Here is a 20,593-nt window from a genome sequence, read left to right on the forward strand (position 1 = left end):
ATAAGAAATAAAGCTTTATTAAACTATACAAAGACAATAATTGGTGTGGCTCTTTGCCCTGTGCAATATACCCTCCTTTCTTCTGGGTTCAGTTCTAGACAAAGAATCCATCAGGGCTAGCAGAAGATGTGCAAAACTTTGCGGAAGTAATTCCTAAATTCAGTGTTGAAGATTGTGTAGATGATAGGGTTGAGGGCACTGTTGACGTAACCCAGCCATGTGACAATGCTGATTACTTGGCCAGACCTGATACATGACTCACAGAGAGCTCTGGTTATGTGCACCACAAAGAAAGGAGTCCAACAGAAAAGGAAAGCACCTTTGAAAAAGAGAGAGGGGAAAAAATGAGCCAGTTCTTCTCTGCATATGTCTTATTTTGTCAAAAGCAAACATGTTAATTTTGAACAGAGGCATATACATTTTTTTTGAAAAATGAGGAAGGAAACAATCCTGGGCCTAAAAAGTTTAGAACTAAGACGCCTTAAACATGATCTAAGTATTGCCCACAAGATCATATGCTGCAACATCCTGCCTGTCGGCGATTACTTCAGCTTCAACCACAACAACACAAGAGGACACAACAGATTTAAACTTAATATTAACTGCTCCAAACTTGACTGTAAAAAATATGACTTCAGTAACCGAGTTGTCGAAGCGTGGAACACATTACCGGACTCCATAGTGACATCCCCAAACCCCCAACACTTTACCCTTAGTTTATTTACGGTTGACCTATCCAGATTCCTAAGAGGTCACTAAGGGGCGAGTACAAGTACACTAGAGTGCCTTCTGTCCCCTGTCCTATTGCTCTCCTATATCTCCTATACCTTTCTTCTATTCCTATATCTCTTCTTCTATTCTTTCATTGATATGTTCTATTACTATATCTTCTTTTCTATTATTTCTTAGATATATTTTACTATGAGTATCTCTCTATAACCTTCATCATGTATTTTACTATGTGTATATAGATATATATATACCCACTAAAAGTGTCATTGTGTATAGAAGCTCAAGGACCCTTGGAATGCATATTTTTTTATTTATTAATTTATTAAAAATGGATACTTGCATATCCATTAACATATTAACTGATGCACTAAGACCTTAGGGATCCTGGGGTCAGGAAGACAGAGCGCAGCTAGTGCGTGTTGTGGTTCAGCCTGGGACCCCTCCGGGAATGGCTGATTTGCTGTCGGTGTTCAGCTCAGAGGCTGAGGACCAGGAGGGGCAGACTGATGAAGAAGCTGAATCCCAGGCTGAAGATGAAGGACAGCCAGAGTTCCACCAGGGGGAGCTCTCCCCAGCAAGCAGCCTGGATTCCCTGGGGGAAGATGCTAGTGACTTCATAGATATGCGACAGAGGAGAGCTAACGAGAGAAGAACGCAATTGGCCAGATATTTCCAGCATTAGAGGTCACAGCTGGGTTTGGGTGTGGTGCTTGGGAAAGGATAAAAGGCGGCCCCACCCTTCCTGGCTTGTGGAGTTTTATCTTGGAGATTCGTGAGACCTGTCTGTGAACTTTGGTGGCTACAATCCTGGTTTGTGCCTTGGACTCTTGAAACCTTGGGGGGGGGGGGTGCCAGCAAGAAGCTTTTGGAATTGACTGGACATCAGAACCCTGTTGTAAAGTATTGTAACCTGTCTGCTGTGAAGACAGGTTTTCCTTTGTGCTTATTTTTTCCTGCTATAAATTACTTTTGGATTTTACCAGAGTGTCTGGCTGTTTTTTCAGTGGGTGTGGAGGTCTGGGAAAACCCAGACAGAACAGTGCGTAAGCGCTGTCTGTGCAGGCTCCAATAGCATTTGCATTTTACCTCGCTGGAATAATAGAAAAATTCTGCAAAAGCTGAAAGTAGGCACACAAGGGGGTTGGTTAGGTTATTTTTTCTGCAATGCAAAAACATTTTGCCAAATTGGGCTACTAGAAACTATTTCTGGGACCCCAAAATGCAGAATGTACATTCAGACCTATTCTAGAATATAGTTCACCTGTGTGGAATCCACACTGCACATCAGATATTAATACAATTGAAGGAGTCAAGAAATACTACACAAGAAAAGTCCTTCACTCCTCTTCACGTAACAAATTACCCTACTCCTCCAGACTTCAAATACTAAATCTAGACAATTTACAACTAGAGTAATACCTCATCTTACGAACCTAATTGGTTCCCAGGGGAGGTTCGTAAGGCGAAAAGTTCGTAAGACGAAACATTGTTTCCCATAGGAAACAATGTAAAATGAATTAATGTGTGCAACGCAAAAACCCCCGCAAAAACAAGCCGCCGATCGGCTGTCACCTTTTGAAACAGCCGGGCGCTTCTCAGCGTTCTCCCAAACCCGGAAGTTCGGGTTTGGCGTTCGGGTTCAGGAGGACGCTGAGAAGCCCCCCGGCTGTTTCAAAAGGTGACAGCCGATCAGCGGCGGGGCTTCTCAGCGGCCACCCGAACCCGAACTTTTGCTGTCGTCTTTTGAAACAGCAGGGGGGCTTCTCGGCGGCCTCCCGAATGCCGAACCTTTGCCGAAGTTCTCGGCGGGCTCCCAAACCTGAACTTTTTCCATCTTACGAACCTACCGCCGCCGAGAAGCCCCGCCGCCCGGCTGTCGTCTTTTGGAACAGCCAGGGGGCTTCTCGGCGGCCTCCCGAACGCCAAACCCGGAAGTTCGGGTTTGGCGTTCGGGTTCAGGAGGACGCCGAGAAGCCCCCCGGCTGTTTCAAAAAGCGACAGCCGGGCGGCGGGGGGGGGGGAGTTCGTAAGACGGAAAAAGTTCGTAAGGAGAGGCAAAAAATTTCCGAACCCCGGGTTCGTATCTCGGGTTGTTCATATGGCGAGGGGTTTGTATCATGAGGTACCACTGTACGTGGTCTCCGAACTGATTTAACTGTTGTTCATAAAATCATATATCATAATGTACTCCCTGTCAGTGATTACTTCTCCTTTAACAACAACAACACAAGAGTACGTAATAGATACAAACTGAATGTAAATCGCTCCAAATTTGACTGCAGAAAATACGATTTCAGCAAGAGTGGTCAACGCTTGGAACTCATTACCTGACTCTGCAGCACTTTGTAGGAAATAGCACAAATCATTTTGAAATCTGCAGTAGCAAGCACATCCCTCAATTTATACAGAGCTCAGCAGAGCACTTCTTAAAACTGCAGAAAATACGATTTCAGCAATAGAGTGGTCAACGCTTGGAACTCATTACCTGACTCTGTTGTTGCTTCCCCCAACCTCAAAATCTTCAACCTTACATTATCTACAATTGACCTCTCCCCTTTTCTAAGAGGTCTGTAAGGGGCGTACATAAGTGCACTTATATGCCTAATGTCCCCTGTCCTACTGTCTTATTATCCTTTCTATTACTACGTTCAACGTATGTTATGTTATATTAATATGTACTATAATACTATACTTGTTTGACAAATAAATAAATAAATAAAAATAAATAAAATACCAAGAGAGTACTCTTAGTTTCACTATATTTTTCTGATCTTGAAGTGGACTTCATGGGTTAAAACCAGAAAGGTTGTCATATTCTACCACATGAGCCAAGTTAAATACAATTATCATTAAATAAAAGCCAATGAGAAGCAGAGGTGGGAATAAAGTTACCTCTTCTCTGACGGATGACTGGCTAAAGCGAGTTAGGCAGGCTGGCAAGGGACTGGGTAGAAAATGTATTTATGGCTCTCTGGTATCTATGAGCCTCTTCCTGTAATGACATGTAATAAGGAGGTGGATTCCCAGGGGAGAGGAAGTGCATTTTGCTGGAGTAAGAGGCAACTTGGGTCTGGATGTTGTATGTGAGAGAAAGAGGGTCAAGACATCTCCTCCCTAATAATTTACAGACTGTATTGTAGGTGCAGGTAGTAGAGCTCTCAATCTGGCAAGATTCTGTCTATAGGCCTGAAAACAACCCCCAACATTTTACCCTGAACATTTTACCCTGAGACTATCCACGATTGACCTCTACAGATTACTAAGAGTTCAGTAAGGGGCGTGCATAAGTGCACTAGCGTGCCTTCCGTCCCCTGTCCTATTGTCTTTCCTATATCTCCTATATCTTTTCTTCTATTCCTATATCTTTTATTTTATTCTTTCATTGATATATTGTATTTTATACCTTATCTTCTATTCTTTCTTTGATATATTTTGCTACGAACATATCCTCTATAACCTTCATTGTGTATTGGACAAAATAAATAAATAAATAAATAAATAAACAAACTCAGTTTACAAGAATCATTATGTGTCAATTTTAGGCATCACCCTTCCACTCTCAATAACTCTTGCTTGCTCTTTATCATCTGTTGTTCCATCTTTGCTTCACTTTCGGAGCATGTTCCGTCTTCACTGGGCAGTTTTGGTGGAAGGGAAGCATTTTATCGCTAAAGCAAAGTACTGTCTTGCTAAAGCCTCCAGGGATACCCCAAAATCAGCAGATAACTTTCCTCTTATGCATGCAATTCCCAGCGGAAGTCCTTAGTCTGTGAGAGATCTCAGGGAAATCTCAGTTCTTGAGCGTTCAAGAAGTGCTACCTCGTTGTCTTCCTGTAGTTGCTACAGGGCATGACAAGAGGGTAAGAAAGGAAGAGCCCAGCAGCCCTGTTGGAAAATCGACTTTCTTCCCTGGAGGGACATTGCAAAGCAGCTGGGGGCCCTTGCGTTGGCAGCACTTTGTAGGAAATAGCACAAATCATTTTGAAATCTGCAATAGCAAGCACATCCTTCAATTTATACAGAGCTCAGCAGAGCACTTCTTAAAACTCATTTGTTTCATTCTTCAGTTACCTTGTTTAATTAGATGTGGGTCCTCTTTTCTTGCTGGATAAATGACCCAGCCATCCTTGGGTAGTTTGGGGAGGATTAAAAAAAAAAATCAGTGAAAACCTTTTTTAAAAAGAAATAAATGAGTGTGTGTATGTATGGAGGATTTGGCCTTAAATCGAATGTTAGCTTTCATGGTATTTCTCTTTTTAATCTGTCTCTGTAGCTGGATGGGTGGGGAATTATTGTGTTGCCGATTCAGGGAAGCTGTAGACCCAGATCTCAATGTGGAAAGTACAAATCTGAAATCATAATATCTTGCATTAATATTGAGCCAAGGGGGAAAAGCTTGCATGGATATGCAAGCTATCCAGATTCCTAAGAGGTCAGTAAGGGGCGAGTACAAGTGCACTAGAGTGACTTCCGTCCTCTGTCCTATTGCTCTCCTATATCTCCTATTCCTTTCTTCTATTCCTATATCTCTTCTTCTATTCTTTCATTGATATGTTCTATTACTATATCTTCTATTCTTTCATAGATATATTTTACTATGAGTATCTCCTCTATAACCTTCATCATGTATTTTACTATGTGTATATATATATATATATATGTAGATTGTTCTGAGTTCGGGTTTTGCCCTGTGTAATGTTTTGCATGTCTATGCGACGTTTCGGTAAAATCACATTTACCATCATCAGGCTGGAGTTCCAATCTCTGTGTTTTTGCAAATGAATATTGGCAACTGACATTCCTTCTTAGCATGTAGTGTGGGGGTGGAGATTTGCTTTGAATGTAGCAAATAGATTGGGTGACTATGCTTCCGTGATCTGATTGGTTGGTGTAATCATGGTTATAGAAGGAATGGTATGAAGATTATGAAGTGTTTTGTTTAAGTCTGATTTCCAAATATAAAATTCTAAAATCATAATAATTAAAGGATTGACATATTGATTATAATGAAGTTTTTATTTTGTTTAAGGCTGGTTTCCAAATCTCTGGCAGACGTGAGGTATCATCCCGTTTATTTAAACAAAAAGATCTTTTTTCAATTTCAATAGCTTCTAGAGAGATTCTTTTATATAAATTCTCTGTTTTGTGGAGTAATTTAGTTTTTTCAAAGTCAATTTCGTGCCCTGTTCTTTTAATGTGCTGGACAAGGGAGGAGGTCTTCTCCTGTTTCTTGACTGCATTCATATGTTCTGCCATGCGCTGGCTCACTCTTCGGTTAGTTTGTCCAATGTATGTGGCTGCACATGTTTTGCAAGGGATTTCATAGATACCTTGGTATTCTAATTGGATTTTATCTTTGGGGCTCCTTAGGATATTAGATATTTTTTGGTTAGTGCAAAATGAGGTTTTGATGTTATGTTTTTGTAGAATTTTACTAATTTTATCCGTGGTGCCTTTGATGTAAGGAAGGATGGTGGTGCCATTGTCCTGTTCTTGATCTTGTTTTTTGGGGGGTGTCTCTTTATTGATTAGGTTTGTTATTGTTTTCTCTTTGAATCCATTAGAAATTAGTACATCTTTGAGTTTGTTCAATTCAGTTTTTAAGTGCTCATGGTCAGCTAAGCGTTTGGTTCTGGTGATGAGAGTTTTGGCCACTGAGGTGATTTGTGCGGGGTGGTGGTGTGAGTGTGCATTTAGATAACGGTTGGTATGGGTTTTCTTTTGGTAGATAGTATGTCCTAGGCTGCCATTGGGTTTTTTATAGACCAGTACATCTAGAAAGGGAAGTTGATCATTGATTTCTGTTTCCATAGTAAACTGTATTTTGGGGTGTAGGCTGTTGAGATGAGTGAGGAAATTGTCTAGTTTTTCTTTACCATGTGGCCAAATTACAAAGGTATCATCAACATATCTCAGCCAAAGTTTGGGTTTGTATTTGGCTTGCTCTAAAGCATTATTTTCGAAATATTCCATATAGAGGTTGGCTATGACAGGTGATAGAGGTGATCCCATGGGGGCTCCCTCTATTTGTTTATATCTTTGTTCATTATAGATGAAGTATGTATTGGTCAGGCAGTGGTTGGTAAGGTCTAGGATATATTTGGGGGGTTTGTGTTTGTCTTGGATAGCTGTCAAGGCTTCTGTAATAGGTATTTGTGTGAACAGGGACACGACATCGAAACTTACAAGTAGGTCATCGGGTTGTAGGTTTTGTTTTTTAATTATTTGTATAAAGTGGGATGAATTTTGAACATATGAGGTAATAGTTTCTGTATATGTATATATATATATACCCACTAAAACTCTCATTGTGTATTGGACAAAATAAATAAATAAATCACTTGTTGCACTTCTTATTGGTTTTTGTTTAAATGAAAAACATCTTTTCCTGTGATCCCAGGGTTGCTTCTTTGCAGAATTACCAAAAATGCAACATATGTATATACACTGGCAATCTGAGTATGCATAGGTACATAGGCTACTGGGGGGCTAAGTCATATTGACATCTCTCTCTCTCTCTCTCTCTCTCTCTCTCACACACACACACACACACACACACACACACACACACACCACTCTTTCATACAACCTACGTCATAGTTTCTGCATTATAATGCATGCTCCACTTCTCTATCTTCAACACTTACATTCACCCATGTGTACTCTAAATATCTTTTGCGTCTGGATTTCTGCAAGCCCTAAACAGTATATCCAGGGAAGACAGCCGAGCATTCTTCAAATGGAATTCTTCCAAAGGAAGGCTCCAGCGTGGAAGTGGTTGTAAGGAGCTGGAGACCTTTAATGTTGCTAATATTCGGCTGTAAAGTGGTTAATACATCATCTAATTTTCATTAAGATGCAAAGACAGGCTGGATGTACTCCGATCCACAACCACAAAGAGCTCACCCAGGCTTTTGTTGCAATGGAAAGATTGTGCAGTGAGCGAGCCACTACAAAGGAAGCTCTATTCATGGACCCGAGTGCAAAACACTGAAGAAAAGAACCAAAGCGTCTCCTTCTCCTAACGCTTCTCATATAGGTCCTTCCTCCTCCAGCATCACATCTCCAGGTCTGCAAAACCTAGCACGCTTTCCGACTGAGGAAAGCAAATTCTTGTAAGAAGCTCCATTGCCAAAGTCACAAAATTAAAATGGCATTTTCACATGCAGCAGATGCCCCTTTCCACTCATAGCTCTGCCCTTTCGTTGAACTGAATGTGGCTGATGAAATCTTGGCTGCATAAATCCAGACTACTACTAGATGGCAGTAGAACCCCCCCCCCCCCCCTGGAAACTGGTTATTCACTCTCTGTTGGTTGTCCAAGAGACAGGCAATCCTCAACTTAGGACTTAGTGCCAAAGCCCACTGCAACAATATCACCAAAAAGGCTTCTAGAGTTGTTAACCTGATCCTACGCAGCTTCTGCTCTGGCAATCTCACACTACTCACCAGAGCCTACAAAACTTTTGCCAGACCCATCCTTGAATACAGCTCATCTGTCTGGAATCCATACCGCATCTCGGACATCAACACCCTTGAAAATGTCCAAAGATACTTCACCAGAAGAGCCCTTCACTCCTCCACTTGAAACAGAATACCCTACGAAAATAGACTAACAATACTGGGTCTAGAAAGCTTACAACTACAACGCCTAAAACACGATCTAAGTATTGCCCACAAGATCATATGCCGCAATGTCCTGCCTGTCAATGACTACTTCAGCTTCAACCGCAACGACACAAGAGCACGCAACAGATTCAAACTTAATATTAACCGGTTCAAACTTGACTGTAAAAAATATGACTTTAGCAATCGAGTTGTCGAAGCGTGGAACTCATTAGCGGACTCAGTAGTGTCAACCCCCTAACCCCCAACATTTTCCCCTTAGACTATCCACGACTGACCTCTCCAGGTTCCTAAGAGGTCAGTAAGGGGCGTACATAAGTGCACCAGTGTGCCTTTCATCCCCTGTCCAATTGTCTCTCCTTTATCTCATATATCTTTTCTTCCTTTTCATATATCTTCTCCTCTATTTTTATATCTTTTCTTCTATCCTTTTCTTTATACTGTATATATATTACTACATGTCTATTCTCTTCAATATGTATTGTGTATTAAACAAACAAATAAAGTAAACAATGGAGCCCTCGGGAGGCCTCCATGTGGTGTGTTTGGTTGGCAGAGTGCTGCTGGAGGCTGAAAATGTGTCACTGGGGAAACATGCACAGCCCCCCGTGCCCCATTTTGGCCAATAAAGTGCTGCAGGAGGTGTCCATCCCATCTCCTCCCCCCACCCAGGCCAGCCCATGGAGAATTACAATGCTGATCTGCCCTCAAAGAAATCCAGTTTGACACCTCTGTATTACAGCATAAAGTCAGCTACATAAATGCGAAAATTAATATGACTCATTGTTCTCTTCTTTCATTTTAAAAAAGAGAGAGAAGGATCTAAAATTCATATTGTTTTCCCCTCGTCCATTCTTAGCAAATTCTTTGCCTGAACCAGTAGGATTACCTCACAGATCCGATTCAGTTGTTGCCAGTCTGTGGGTGCCGCCATCTTTTTTTTTTTTAAATGGGGGGATTTCTTTTGGGAGGGGGATTTTTTTCCAGTTTTTTTTCTTCTGCACATGCACAAAAGCTGAGTTTCCAGTGCTCTGTATGTGGTTGCTGTCTTGTTTCAGCATTTTTTTGCTGGGGGATTTGTTATTTTTTTAGACTTTTTTGGGGAGGGGGGGAGTTCTGAGTTTTCTTCTACGCATGTGCAGAAGCTGAGTTTCTGGCACTGTACATGTGGTCGCCATCTTGTTTTTGGCTTTTAAAATTATTTTGCCATTCCCCACAAGGCGTGCCCACGCAGCATGGCAGGAAGCGAATTGGCAGCAGGGTAAGTTAGAACCCACCCTGATTCAATCCCTGATACTATAATTGTTTCAGGAATTATTTGACAGCCTGGTAGGATGAGGCTACCTATCCAGATTCCTAAGAGGGCAGTAAGGAGCGAGTACAAGTGCACTAGAGTGCCTTCCGTCCCCTGTCCTATTGCTCTCCTATATCTCCTATACCTTTCTTCTATTCCTCTATCTCTTCTTCTATTCTTTCATTGATATGTTCTATCCCTATACTGTATCTTCTTTTCTATTCTTTCATAGATATATTTTACTATGAGTATCTCGTCTATAACCTTCATCATGTATTTTACCATGTGTATATATATATAATTCTCTGCCTTACAAGGCAAAGGTTGCAGGTTCAAGTCCCAGTGGGTATGGCTAGCTGATGAGGCCAAAATAAGGCCGAAATAGATCTATCCTAGTCTCCCTTAATTTTCAAATTCAGCTTAAACATGTGACATATATATATATATATATATATATATATATATATATATATATATATATACCCACTAAAACTCTCATTGTGTATTGGACTGACTAACTAACTAACTAACTAACTAACTAACTAACTAACTAACTAACTAACTAAAATAAAATAAATATTGTAGTCAATAGACTCACCCTACCAAGCTGCTGAACAATTCTTCCTACTGCCATTTTGAAGAACATTTCCGCCTCATTCTAAAGGTCTCCTAAAAACCACCATTTTGTTGGACTTTTCCCTATTAAACGCAGAGAATCTTTTTACTCTTCAATCCCTCCAAATCATTATGAAGCTGTAGCAAATATACAATGAAAGTCTTAGTGTGGGAATGTGGGAGTGGAACAGGATTTAATTGTTTAGATTCTGCCTGCCGCATGTCTGTGAAAGGCACAGGGTCTTTTAGCAGGGAAGCTGGCACTCAGCAGCCCAACTGCACAGGGGTGAGGAATGTGTGCTTGTCTATACTGTACAAACACACACGTATACTACGAGGGGAGTTTCAGAGGACTCAAGTCTTCCGAGGATGATCAGATGTGCAACACTTACTTTGGTCCTTTTGGAATTATCTCTCTAGTCAGCCACTAAAGTGCAATTGAGACAAAACAAGGAACAACAACAACAAAAAGCCAGTTTCTGTGTCATGCTGCACCTATCAGAATGCCAAATTCTGTCTCTCTATGCATCACTGTATCCTTTAAAAGAAATATCCTGGTTTTACAGCTGTCTGGACCTGAAATTGAACTGTCTGATGGTTTACAACCTTGAAAACCATTCAATGTTTTATACTCACCAACCACAACTGGAAGCACCTTCATGGCCTTCCTTTCCCTGCTATTAATTTTGGCTGGCTTCCTGCTGAGTTCTCCATTTGGTGCATATTTGATGTGTGGATAGGACATAGTTTGAATGCCATTGCTCTTGTAATCCCCGGATAAAGTGCAATTGGAGGCATGGGGGTTGAGTTCCTCTGCCTTGATGTCCTCCTGGTTCTTCTCAACGACAGGTGGCGAATCGTATACCTGCCTACTGCTCAGATAAATGCTACTCTTCAGCTTGGCTTTCCGAGCCTCTTCCCAGCGCCTAAGTCCTTGGAATATGCCGCAGTAGAGGACCAGCATGATAGGGCAAGGAATGAAGAAGGAACAGACGGAGGAATATACAATATAATTATGATCCTCCAGACGACAGAAAGACGGGTCCCGGTTTGGAACATTGTTGAGGCCAAAGATAATTGGGGATGCCACAGCCAAAGCGAAGATCCAAGTGGTGGAGAGGAGGATCAGTTGACGCAGGTCAATCTGTCTTCGGTTGTAGTTCAGTGGGACAGAGACAGCAATGAACCTGGAGGACAAAAAACAGGGTGTAACTATGGGGTTCCTTGTGGAACCAGTTAACTTCATGATGGTAAAACAGAAGAAACTCTAAGATCAGAATGCAATGTAAGATGTTTTAGGTGTTACTGGATTGAAATTCTGATTTTGCCTCTCATACGTCCCATTCACAATGCAAACACAACAGGTTCCTTTACTCCTATTTCTCCATTCTGATATATCAACATTTTCCTGTGCAAGTTCTTTGTTCATCCAATTACCCTTGCCAATTACCAATTACGCTTGCCTGCTCTATGGAACATTTATTCCCCTCATAATGGCTCCATGATGCTGCTTCTCTCCTTCAATCAATCCATAATGTGGGTAAAGGACAGTTGCAACTACACTGACAAACACATTCTAAAAACTGGGCTTCTCCAGAAGAAAACGGGTTTCTAATTTAATAGGTCTCAACCTTATTTATTTAGCATATACATTTGCATCTCTAAAAGTCAGCAGGGAATGTCAATATTAAGTGATGGGTTCTGACAATCAAAATATTCCTGTATGGCCACCCATTCTTTACAAAGCAGAATTAGAAAAAATAAAGCAGGATTTATGTCATTTTTCTTGGAAGAAAGGGAAAAAAGGGCTTAACTATTGAATACTTTTACAGATTAAAGCTGCATGAGCTGAATCGCTTTGACATGGTATAATACTTATAAATTCTGAGCTAATAAAAAAGAAAATTTGACCAAATAAGATGAAAACTTGATTAGAAATAAGTAAATATAATAAGTATAATAAGATGACTTCTACTTTGAGAGGAGTGATTGTTGCTCCACTAAATGTTACATGTAATGTATGTTTTGTCTGTCTTTGCAATTTAATAAAAAATATTTTTTTAAAAAAAGAAATAAGTAAATATATGGTAATCCCTAAAGTTTGAGCAGGAAAACCCTTTCTGTCCATTAAATATGTCTATCTTATTTTCCTGCTTTGTATTTCAATTTCTATTCAGAGTCAGTAACCTTGCATTTTGGTTTATTTTTCAAATCAAATGCAGCAAGCATTGCTATCAGCTGAAGGGCCTTGATGTGTAGCCGGGTGAAGCTGTAAATAATAGTTATAGTCCCCAATATCAGGGTAAAGTCATTTCTTTCAAATGCACAGTAAACTTTCTGCTAGTCCCAGGCAGTGCTCCTATTTTTATTCTTCTTTTTTCTTAATGCAGAGTGAATATTATATATGCAAAATGATTTAAAAGCATTTGTGCGTGTCATCAGCCCTCTTTCACAGTTAACATTCAAGATGTGAAATTTGGGGACAATGGAGCAGATGGTGGTATAAAGTGCAGGAGCAATGCACAAGTTTTTACCCAGAGCAGGACATTTTTAGCATGGAGAGGAATAAATTCAGAAGAGGTTTTGATTGAATTGATTGTCATGGACCCAAGTATTTTTATTCCTGTACTACAAATGAGTATATGAATCACAAATGGGAAGGAATTCATATCTCTATGCAAAGACCTAAATGATAATTAGGTGTCAGCAAGATGAAAACACTTTCATTTCATCTATAGCAGGAGTCTCCAACCTTAGCAACTTTAAGACTTGTGGACTTCAATTCCCAGAGTTCCAGGAAAGCTGGCTGAGGAACTCTGGGAATTGAAGTCCACAGGTCTTAAAGTTGCTAAGGTTGGAGACCCTTGATCTAGAGCACAGTTTGCTATCATATGATGTATTGCAATATTTTTTCCCTTCACAGAGCTGGGGTGGGCATGGCCTGTGCATGACACATCCAGCCTGCAGGCCGCCAGTTTGACACCCCTGGTCGAGAGATTATCTGGATTTTTGAAACTCGGATAACCCAAAGTAAAGTTTTCTTTAAGTCCAGCTCAACTCTTGATAATATCAAGAAATATATCTCTATGTGGCTTTCTTGGCAACAAAATAGAAATGTTTCCCCTGCCCTTATTTCTTCCAAAGCATGGTTCCATCTTCCCAGGTCTACAGGGTGACTTTTAATTTGTAGTCTACCGAGATTTCCTGGAGTTCTCTCATTCAAATACTAACTAGGCTCAGTTCTGTCCTCCTTTCTGAGATCATTGAAATGGGCATGAGTTTTTGTGTTCCTCAGAAGGCTTCATCAGAGAAGTGGTTACAAAAAGTAAAGGAAGTGGAAGGAACAGCAAAATCCAAAAATTAAGCCAGATATTTCAGGTCTGCAGGTTAAAATCACTCTCATAGAAACATAGAAGACTGATGACAGAAAAAGACCTCATGGTCCATCTAGTCTGCCCTTATACTATTTCCTGTATTTTATCTTACAATGGATATATGTTTATCCCAGGCATGTTTAAATTCAGTTACTGTGGATTTACCAACCATGTCTGCTGGAAGTTTGTTCCATGGATCTACTACTCTTTCAGTAAAATAATATTTTCTCACGTTGCTTTTGATCTTTCCCCCAACTAACTTCAGATTGTGTCCCCTTGTTCTTGTGTTCACTTTCCTATTAAAAACAGTTCCCTCCTGAACCTTATTTAACCCTTTAACATATTTAAATGTTTCGATCACGTCCCCCCCTTTCCCTTCTGTCCTCCAGACTATACAGATTGAGTTCATGAAGTCTTTCCTGATACGTTTTATGCTTAAGACCTTCCACCATTCTTGTAGCCCATCTTTGGACCTGTTCAATTTTGTCAATATCTGTCAATATCTCTCAAGAGAGACTGTGCAGTATGAATGCTTTAGTGAATTAATAAGTGTTATACCAAGCATTTGGAGACAAAAAATAGTCCCCCCTACAGGTTTGAAAACACAAAGGCCATTAATCCTAGACTTCTCTTTTGCCTTGGGCAAAGCAAACCCTACACATGACATGCTCTAGCTCCAAGCACAGGTCTAACCGATAGGCAGATGCATGGGGAAGGCAATGTGAAATTCCCATTTGAACGGGATATCGTCACCATTTAAAATGTCAATACAAATCGCAGTTCCTTGGTCGGTAGCCACAGAAAAAGAATCATCATTGCAGCTTTCTTAGTTTTAATTCATTTTAATTCAAAAATTATTTGAAAACAACCAACGTTGACTGTAATGATTACAATGGTCTTTGGTTGGTATGGGTAAGTTTATGTTCTGTTCTTTCAGCTACCATCCATAGTTCAAAGAAAAAGAAAAAAACCCACTTTCCCCCTTCTTTTGCTCAATGTTGACAATAGGAAAACATTAGAAGTGATGTTCAGATTTTCTTGGATTGGAAGCAGCTTTGCCCGATTAGCTGGACAATGGGAAAAAGTGGATGGAGAGCCTAGCGACTAATAGAATAAAACAAAATAGTCATAAGCAACGCTATAGACAATAAACCACTAATGTTTTCTAGAGTCCATTTGGAGATGGGCGGCTTATAAATCAAATAAATTACATTAAATTAATTCTCAGTATCCTTCTTGCCTTTATTAGGTAGGCCCTGAGTACTTTCCAATAAGAAAATCCCAAATGCAATTATTGGAAGAATTAATTCTTCAGCTTCTTCTGTTAGGATGTTGATCATGTCTGAATTCGCCTTTCCTGAATAGAATATTGCTTTATGGACTGCCAGAAAGCTTGCCTTTATAAAGTAGTGGGTGTTTTAGGGGAGAGCATTGTTCTCTCTACACTTTCAGTCAATAGACCTAAATTATATATTATCGACAAAAATGAGTTACTAGAACAAAGACATTCTTCAATCTGCAAAGTTTGAATTTTACAATTCAATTTACACTATCCCACATACATCTGCTAGAGAAATGGATGTTCAGATATATAACTAGTAAAGAAAATTGGTAAAAAATATGTATGTTGATTAGAGAAATCAACTTTTGTACAGTCTTAAGCCAGAATGTTCAAAACAAATACATAGTAAATTTTCAGAGTGGATCTATCCACACCGACTATAGATGCTGAATGAGATACAAATGAGAAGCTTGCAATCTTTATGGACAGCAGCATTAAACCTACATTTCCTCTATTTTTTTTCCTAGGGTTGCTTCAGTAGCTAAGGCAGCTAAAAAGCCGATTAAATAAATATTTATTTTATTATTTATTAATTGGATTTGTATGCCGCCCCTCTCTGATGTATGTATGTATGTATGTATGTATGTATGTATGTATGTATGTATGTATGTATGTACGTATGTACGTAGGCATGTAATGAGCAGAGTTTCTTACCGATCCACGCTGATAGCACAGAGATTGAAAATGGAGGCAGTGCATAGCATAACATCCATGGTCATCAAGGCATCGCATAGGACTGGGCCCAAAGACCAAACGCCTCCCTGGAACTGAAGAAAAATCAGTGAATGCATTTGAAGGAAAAATACATTGTGTATAAAATAGTTTATGTTTTATTTTGCGAAGATCAATGTCTGTTGTTTAAATTCTGTTTTAACAAGATAAATGTTTCCTGTTTAAGTTTTGTGTCTGTTGTTTAAATTCTTTTTTAAGGAGATTAGGCGTTGATTGCTTACCTGAACGCCTCTTCTCGTACGGTGAGCGGGTACAGCAGTCACATGGGGTTGCTCATGTCCAATCCGGTGGAACTGAGCCTAGTGTTAAAAAAGCTTGCCGGATCCGCCCCTTCCCCAGAATTCGCGAATCCATAGACTAGGCTCAGCTGTGAAGCTCTGTAGTGTTCAACTCTTATAGTTAAAGGAAGAAAGGTTATAGGAAGGTAAAGAAGACACATACAAGGGCGGGAAGTGACTGCTGTACCCGCTCACCGTACGAGAAGAGGCGTTCAGGTAAGCAATCAACGCCTATTCTCCGTACTGAAGGAGCGGGTCCAGCAGTCACATGGGACATACCCAATAGATGGTCCCTAGGGTGGGATTAGATTGCTATCGTGTGAGATAACGGATTGGAGTACCCTTCTGCCGAAGGCAGCGTCCGCTGAAGCGTAAGAATCAATCTTGTAGTGCCTGATGAAGGAGTTTGGCGAGGCCCAAGTGGCTGCTTTGCAGACCTCCTCCAACGGGGCTTGAGTCGCCCAAGCGGCCGAGGTGGCTGCGCTCCTGGTGGAATGCGCTGTGATGTTCCTTGGAACTGAGAGGGAGGCCGCCTCATAGGCCTTAGATATAGTCCCTCTGATCCAACGGCCTATTACTGTTGAAGACACTTTGGCACCCATGACTCTGGGGTGATAGGCTATAAAAAGTGCTTCTGACCTCCGAAAGGGTCCTGTGCGTTGGATATAGATTCTCAGCGCTCTAATGAGATCCAGGGTGTGCCATCTAATTGCCAAAGGATGGTCTCGTTGGAGGGAGAAAGAAGGTAGAACAATATCCTGAGTTCTGTGGAACATGGAACTGACCTTGGGTAAGAAGGTGGGGTCCAGTCGCAAGACTACCTTGTCTTGATGGAATTGACAAAGGTCCTGCCTGATTGAGAGGGCAGCCAGCTCCGAAATGCGTCGGGCAGAGGTAATAGCCACCAGGAATGCTACTTTAAAGGATAGGTACCTGAGGGACGCCGATTTTAAGGGTTCGTATGGTGCCTGCGTGAGGGAATGGAGAACCCGTGGCAAATCCCAGGATGGATACCTGTGGACCTTGGAAGGTCTGAGGTTGGCTATGCCCTTGAGGAATTCCTGAACTGCTGGGAAGGATCGGAGAGGCTGTCTGCGGGGGCCCCCTAGGACAGATGAAATGGCTGCCAGATGACGCCGGAGGGTGCTGGTGGAAAGTCCTTTATGGAAACCTTGCATAAGGAAGGAAATGATTCTGTGTATGGGAATGCACAGGGGAGAGAGGCCTTCCTGTAGACACCACTGGTGAAACTTGGACCACGTGTGGTCGTAGATTCGATTGGTCGAGGCCCTCCTGGCCTTCAAAATGACCTCCACTGTATCGGGGTCGTGACCACGCAGTTCTAAGTCTCTCCTGATAACAGCCAGGCGGTGAGGTGGAACCACTCCGGGTCTGGATGGAATGAGGCCCCCTGCCGCAGCATATCCGCCGAAACGGGGAGTCGCCAAGGGTCCTGGACGGACAACTGTTGGAGATCCGCGAACCAGGGCCGGCGGGGCCAATGAGGGGCGATTAAGATTACCCGGGCCCTCTCGGTGAGGACCTTGTGAATCACGTCCGGGAGAATTGGAATTGGAGGGAATGCGTAAAGTAGGCCTGGAGGCCAGGGGCTCCGGAGGGCATTGATTGCTTCCGCTCCCGGGGATGGAAATCTGGAAAAGAAGCGAGGGAGTTGGGCGTTCGCGTTGGTCGCGAAGAGATCCAGGATTGGTAGACCGAATCTGAGGCTGATTTGATGGAACAGGTCTTGATGGAGGTTCCACTCTCCTGGGTCTAACGTTGCTCGAGATAGCCAATCCGCCTGGACGTTGAGGCTCCCCGAGATGTGGTCGGCTAGGAGCGACCGAAGATGTTTTTCCGCCCAAAGGCCTAACTTGAGGGCCTCCCTCATGAGAGCCTTGGATCTCGTGCCCCCCTGTCTGCAGATATGGCTTTTCGTGGCAATGTTGTCGGTGAGAATGAGAACGTGCCGGTTGGGAATGCGAGGAGAAAATTGCTTCAGAGCCAGAGAAACGGCTCTTAACTCTAGCCAATTGATTGGCTTGGAAGCTTCCTCCGGGGACCACGTGCCCTGGGCTATCATCCCCTGGGCGTGGGCTCCCCATCCCGATAGACTGGCATCTGTGGTGATGACAAATTGATCCGGGCACCTGAACGGGGATCCTTTGTCCATGGCCGGAGACTTCCACCACTTGAAGGATCTGCGAACCATTGGTGGGATGACAATGCGACGATTTGAGTTGCTGTGCCCCGATCTCTGAAAGGGTAATAGGAGCCACTGAAGTTCCCTAGCATGAAGGCGAGCCCAGGGAATGATGCCTATGCATGACACCATCTTCCCCAAAAGGGAAGACAAGGTTACTATGGATACTGAAGGTTTAGATAAAATGCCAGAAATTAACTCCCCTATACTGAATTTTCTCTCGGGAGAGAGAAAAACCTGGGAGGATTCTGAATTAATAATGGATCCCAGGTGTAAAATGGATGTGGAAGGTTGGAGATGACTTTTATCAAAGTTGATGGAAAATCCATGGTCCTGAAGGACTGACATGGTGATAGAAAGGTCTGTTTTCACTTTCTCTAGGGAGTTCCCATGAATCAAAATATCATCAAGATAACATAAAATGTGGATGGGAGACGCCCGGATATAGGCCGCCAGGGATCCCAAGAGCTTTGTAAAGACCCGAGGGGCCGAGGAAAGGCCAAATGGCATCGCCCTATACTGGAAATGCCTGCCTTGAAAGGAAAAACGTAAAAATTTTCTGTGGCATTTGGCTATAGGAATGTGAAGGTAGGCCTCAGTAAGGTCTAAAGAGGCCATGAAATCTCCCGTGTGGATGGCGGCCAAAATAGAAGATAAGGAGTGCATCTTAAACTTTCTATATTTGATGAATAGGTTCAGCTTCTTTAAATCCAAAATAGCTCTCCAACCTCCGGAGGACTTTGGAACCATAAATAGAATGGAATAAAAACCTAGGCCCTTCTGACCGGCAGGAACCGGTTGAATGGCTCTGATGGACAATAAGTGAGAAATGGCCTCCTCCATACGGTTACAATCTGAGGAGGACCTGGGAAAAGGGCAAGAAATAAAACGTTTTGGGGGGGGAGAAATAAACTCTAAAAGAAGGCCAGTTTGAACCGTGTCAATGACCCAAGGGTCCTTGGAAGTGAGACGCCAATTAGAGGCGAAATGGGCTAGGCGACCCCCTATGGGAATAGAAGAAAAATTACCATCTAGGTTTCTTTGAAGCCCTGTTAGAGGACGCTCCCCTTTGGAAGCGAAAACCTCTGCCCCTGGGGTTCCTACTTTGGGAACGAAAGCGGGGGGAATACTGACCTGGAGATCTCTGATAGGAAGCCGCTTGGTCTTGCTGGCGCCCTGGGCGACGAAAGGACTGCGTTTTGGTAGCCTTTTTGGTGGTTGGACCCAAAACTTTCTTCTTGTCCGTGGTTTCCGTGAGGAGTGGATCCAGAAGATCACCGAAAAGAAGGTCGCGCTTTAAGGGTCCCTGGGATAACTGCCACTTCTGGCGTACTCCCGCTTGCCAAGGGCGAATCCATAGGAGTCTTCTTGCCGTTGTAGAAGCTGCAATAGACTTAGCAGAAAATCTAGTAGATTGCAAGGTGGCATCGGCCACGTACTGGGCAGCTGCAAAGACCTTGTTGAAGTCTTGTTGACCTCTCAAGTCATCGGGAGGAATATGCTGTTGAAGTTGGCGAAGCCACAGAAGCATGGCTCTGGAGAAAAAGGAAGCCGCTGCAGAACTTTTAATGGCCCAGGAATCTGCGGTGAATCCTCTTTTGAGCATTTGTTCAATCCGCTTGTCCTCTGGGCGAAGGACTTCCTCTGCTTCGCCTGGCACAGCCGCCGCCGAGTGAAGGATCTTGACAGGTTCATCCGGTTTAGGAAAGGATAGGAGCTCCTCATAGGAAGAGGAAAGTTTGTACAATTTTCTATCCTTGGTAGAGGGATTAAGGCCAGAGGCTGGGAAATCCCACTGTTTAAGTAAAGCATCTTTAAACAATTTAGGCATAGGAATTACCTCATTATCCTCCTGTTCCTCTGTGAAGTAAGGTAAATTTTCCTCCGGGGGATCAGTGGATGTGGAGGCCTGTTTCTCCTGGGCCGCTAATCCCGTAGAAATTCTAGCTTTGAGGAGGAGAGATTTGAACAATTGAGAAGGAAAAATAGTAATTGGAGAAGGAACCTTTATTTGGGATTCCTCATCATCTGAGAGGCCTTGAAAGGGATCCTCATCCTCCTCCATATCCTCATATTCGTCCTGAGAGGAATCTGAATCATCCTGAATAGGAGCTCTAACCGCTGGGGAAGAACCCAAGGGGCGGGAGGGACGAGGAGGAGGAGGAGGTAGGGAAAGCTCATTGATGGTAGAGAGTTTGGCATCAATGGCCTTGGACAACACAGAAAAAATAGATTGGAATTCAGGAGGTAAACTAGAAATATCAGCAGGAATGGCAGAAGAATCCCTGAAGGCCTGGGAGGATCCTGGCTGGGGGGAATCTTCAATAATATCTGGTTCCTCTGGACCTATTCCCCATAGGTTAGGCTGGGGTCTGTCTAGGTTTGGCTCATCCAGAG

General features: G+C 42.4%; 1 protein-coding gene across 1 annotated transcript in view; it reads right to left on the bottom strand.

The window, feature by feature from the left end:
* The window catches only part of DRD4 (dopamine receptor D4), a 54,993-nt gene continuing 34,400 nt past the window's right edge, over window positions 1–20,593 (bottom strand). Inside the window, exons 2-4 of the mRNA XM_070735740.1 lie at window positions 15,638–15,750; window positions 10,904–11,454; window positions 1–319 (exon numbers count right to left, since the gene is read on the bottom strand). Of these exons, the coding sequence (XP_070591841.1) occupies window positions 117–319; window positions 10,904–11,454; window positions 15,638–15,750 (867 nt within the window). The 3' untranslated portion in view covers window positions 1–116. The remainder of the gene's footprint in view (window positions 320–10,903; window positions 11,455–15,637; window positions 15,751–20,593) is intronic.

Source organism: Erythrolamprus reginae, chromosome 1, assembly GCF_031021105.1.
Source record: "Erythrolamprus reginae isolate rEryReg1 chromosome 1, rEryReg1.hap1, whole genome shotgun sequence".
Taxonomy (NCBI): domain Eukaryota; kingdom Metazoa; phylum Chordata; class Lepidosauria; order Squamata; family Dipsadidae; genus Erythrolamprus; species Erythrolamprus reginae.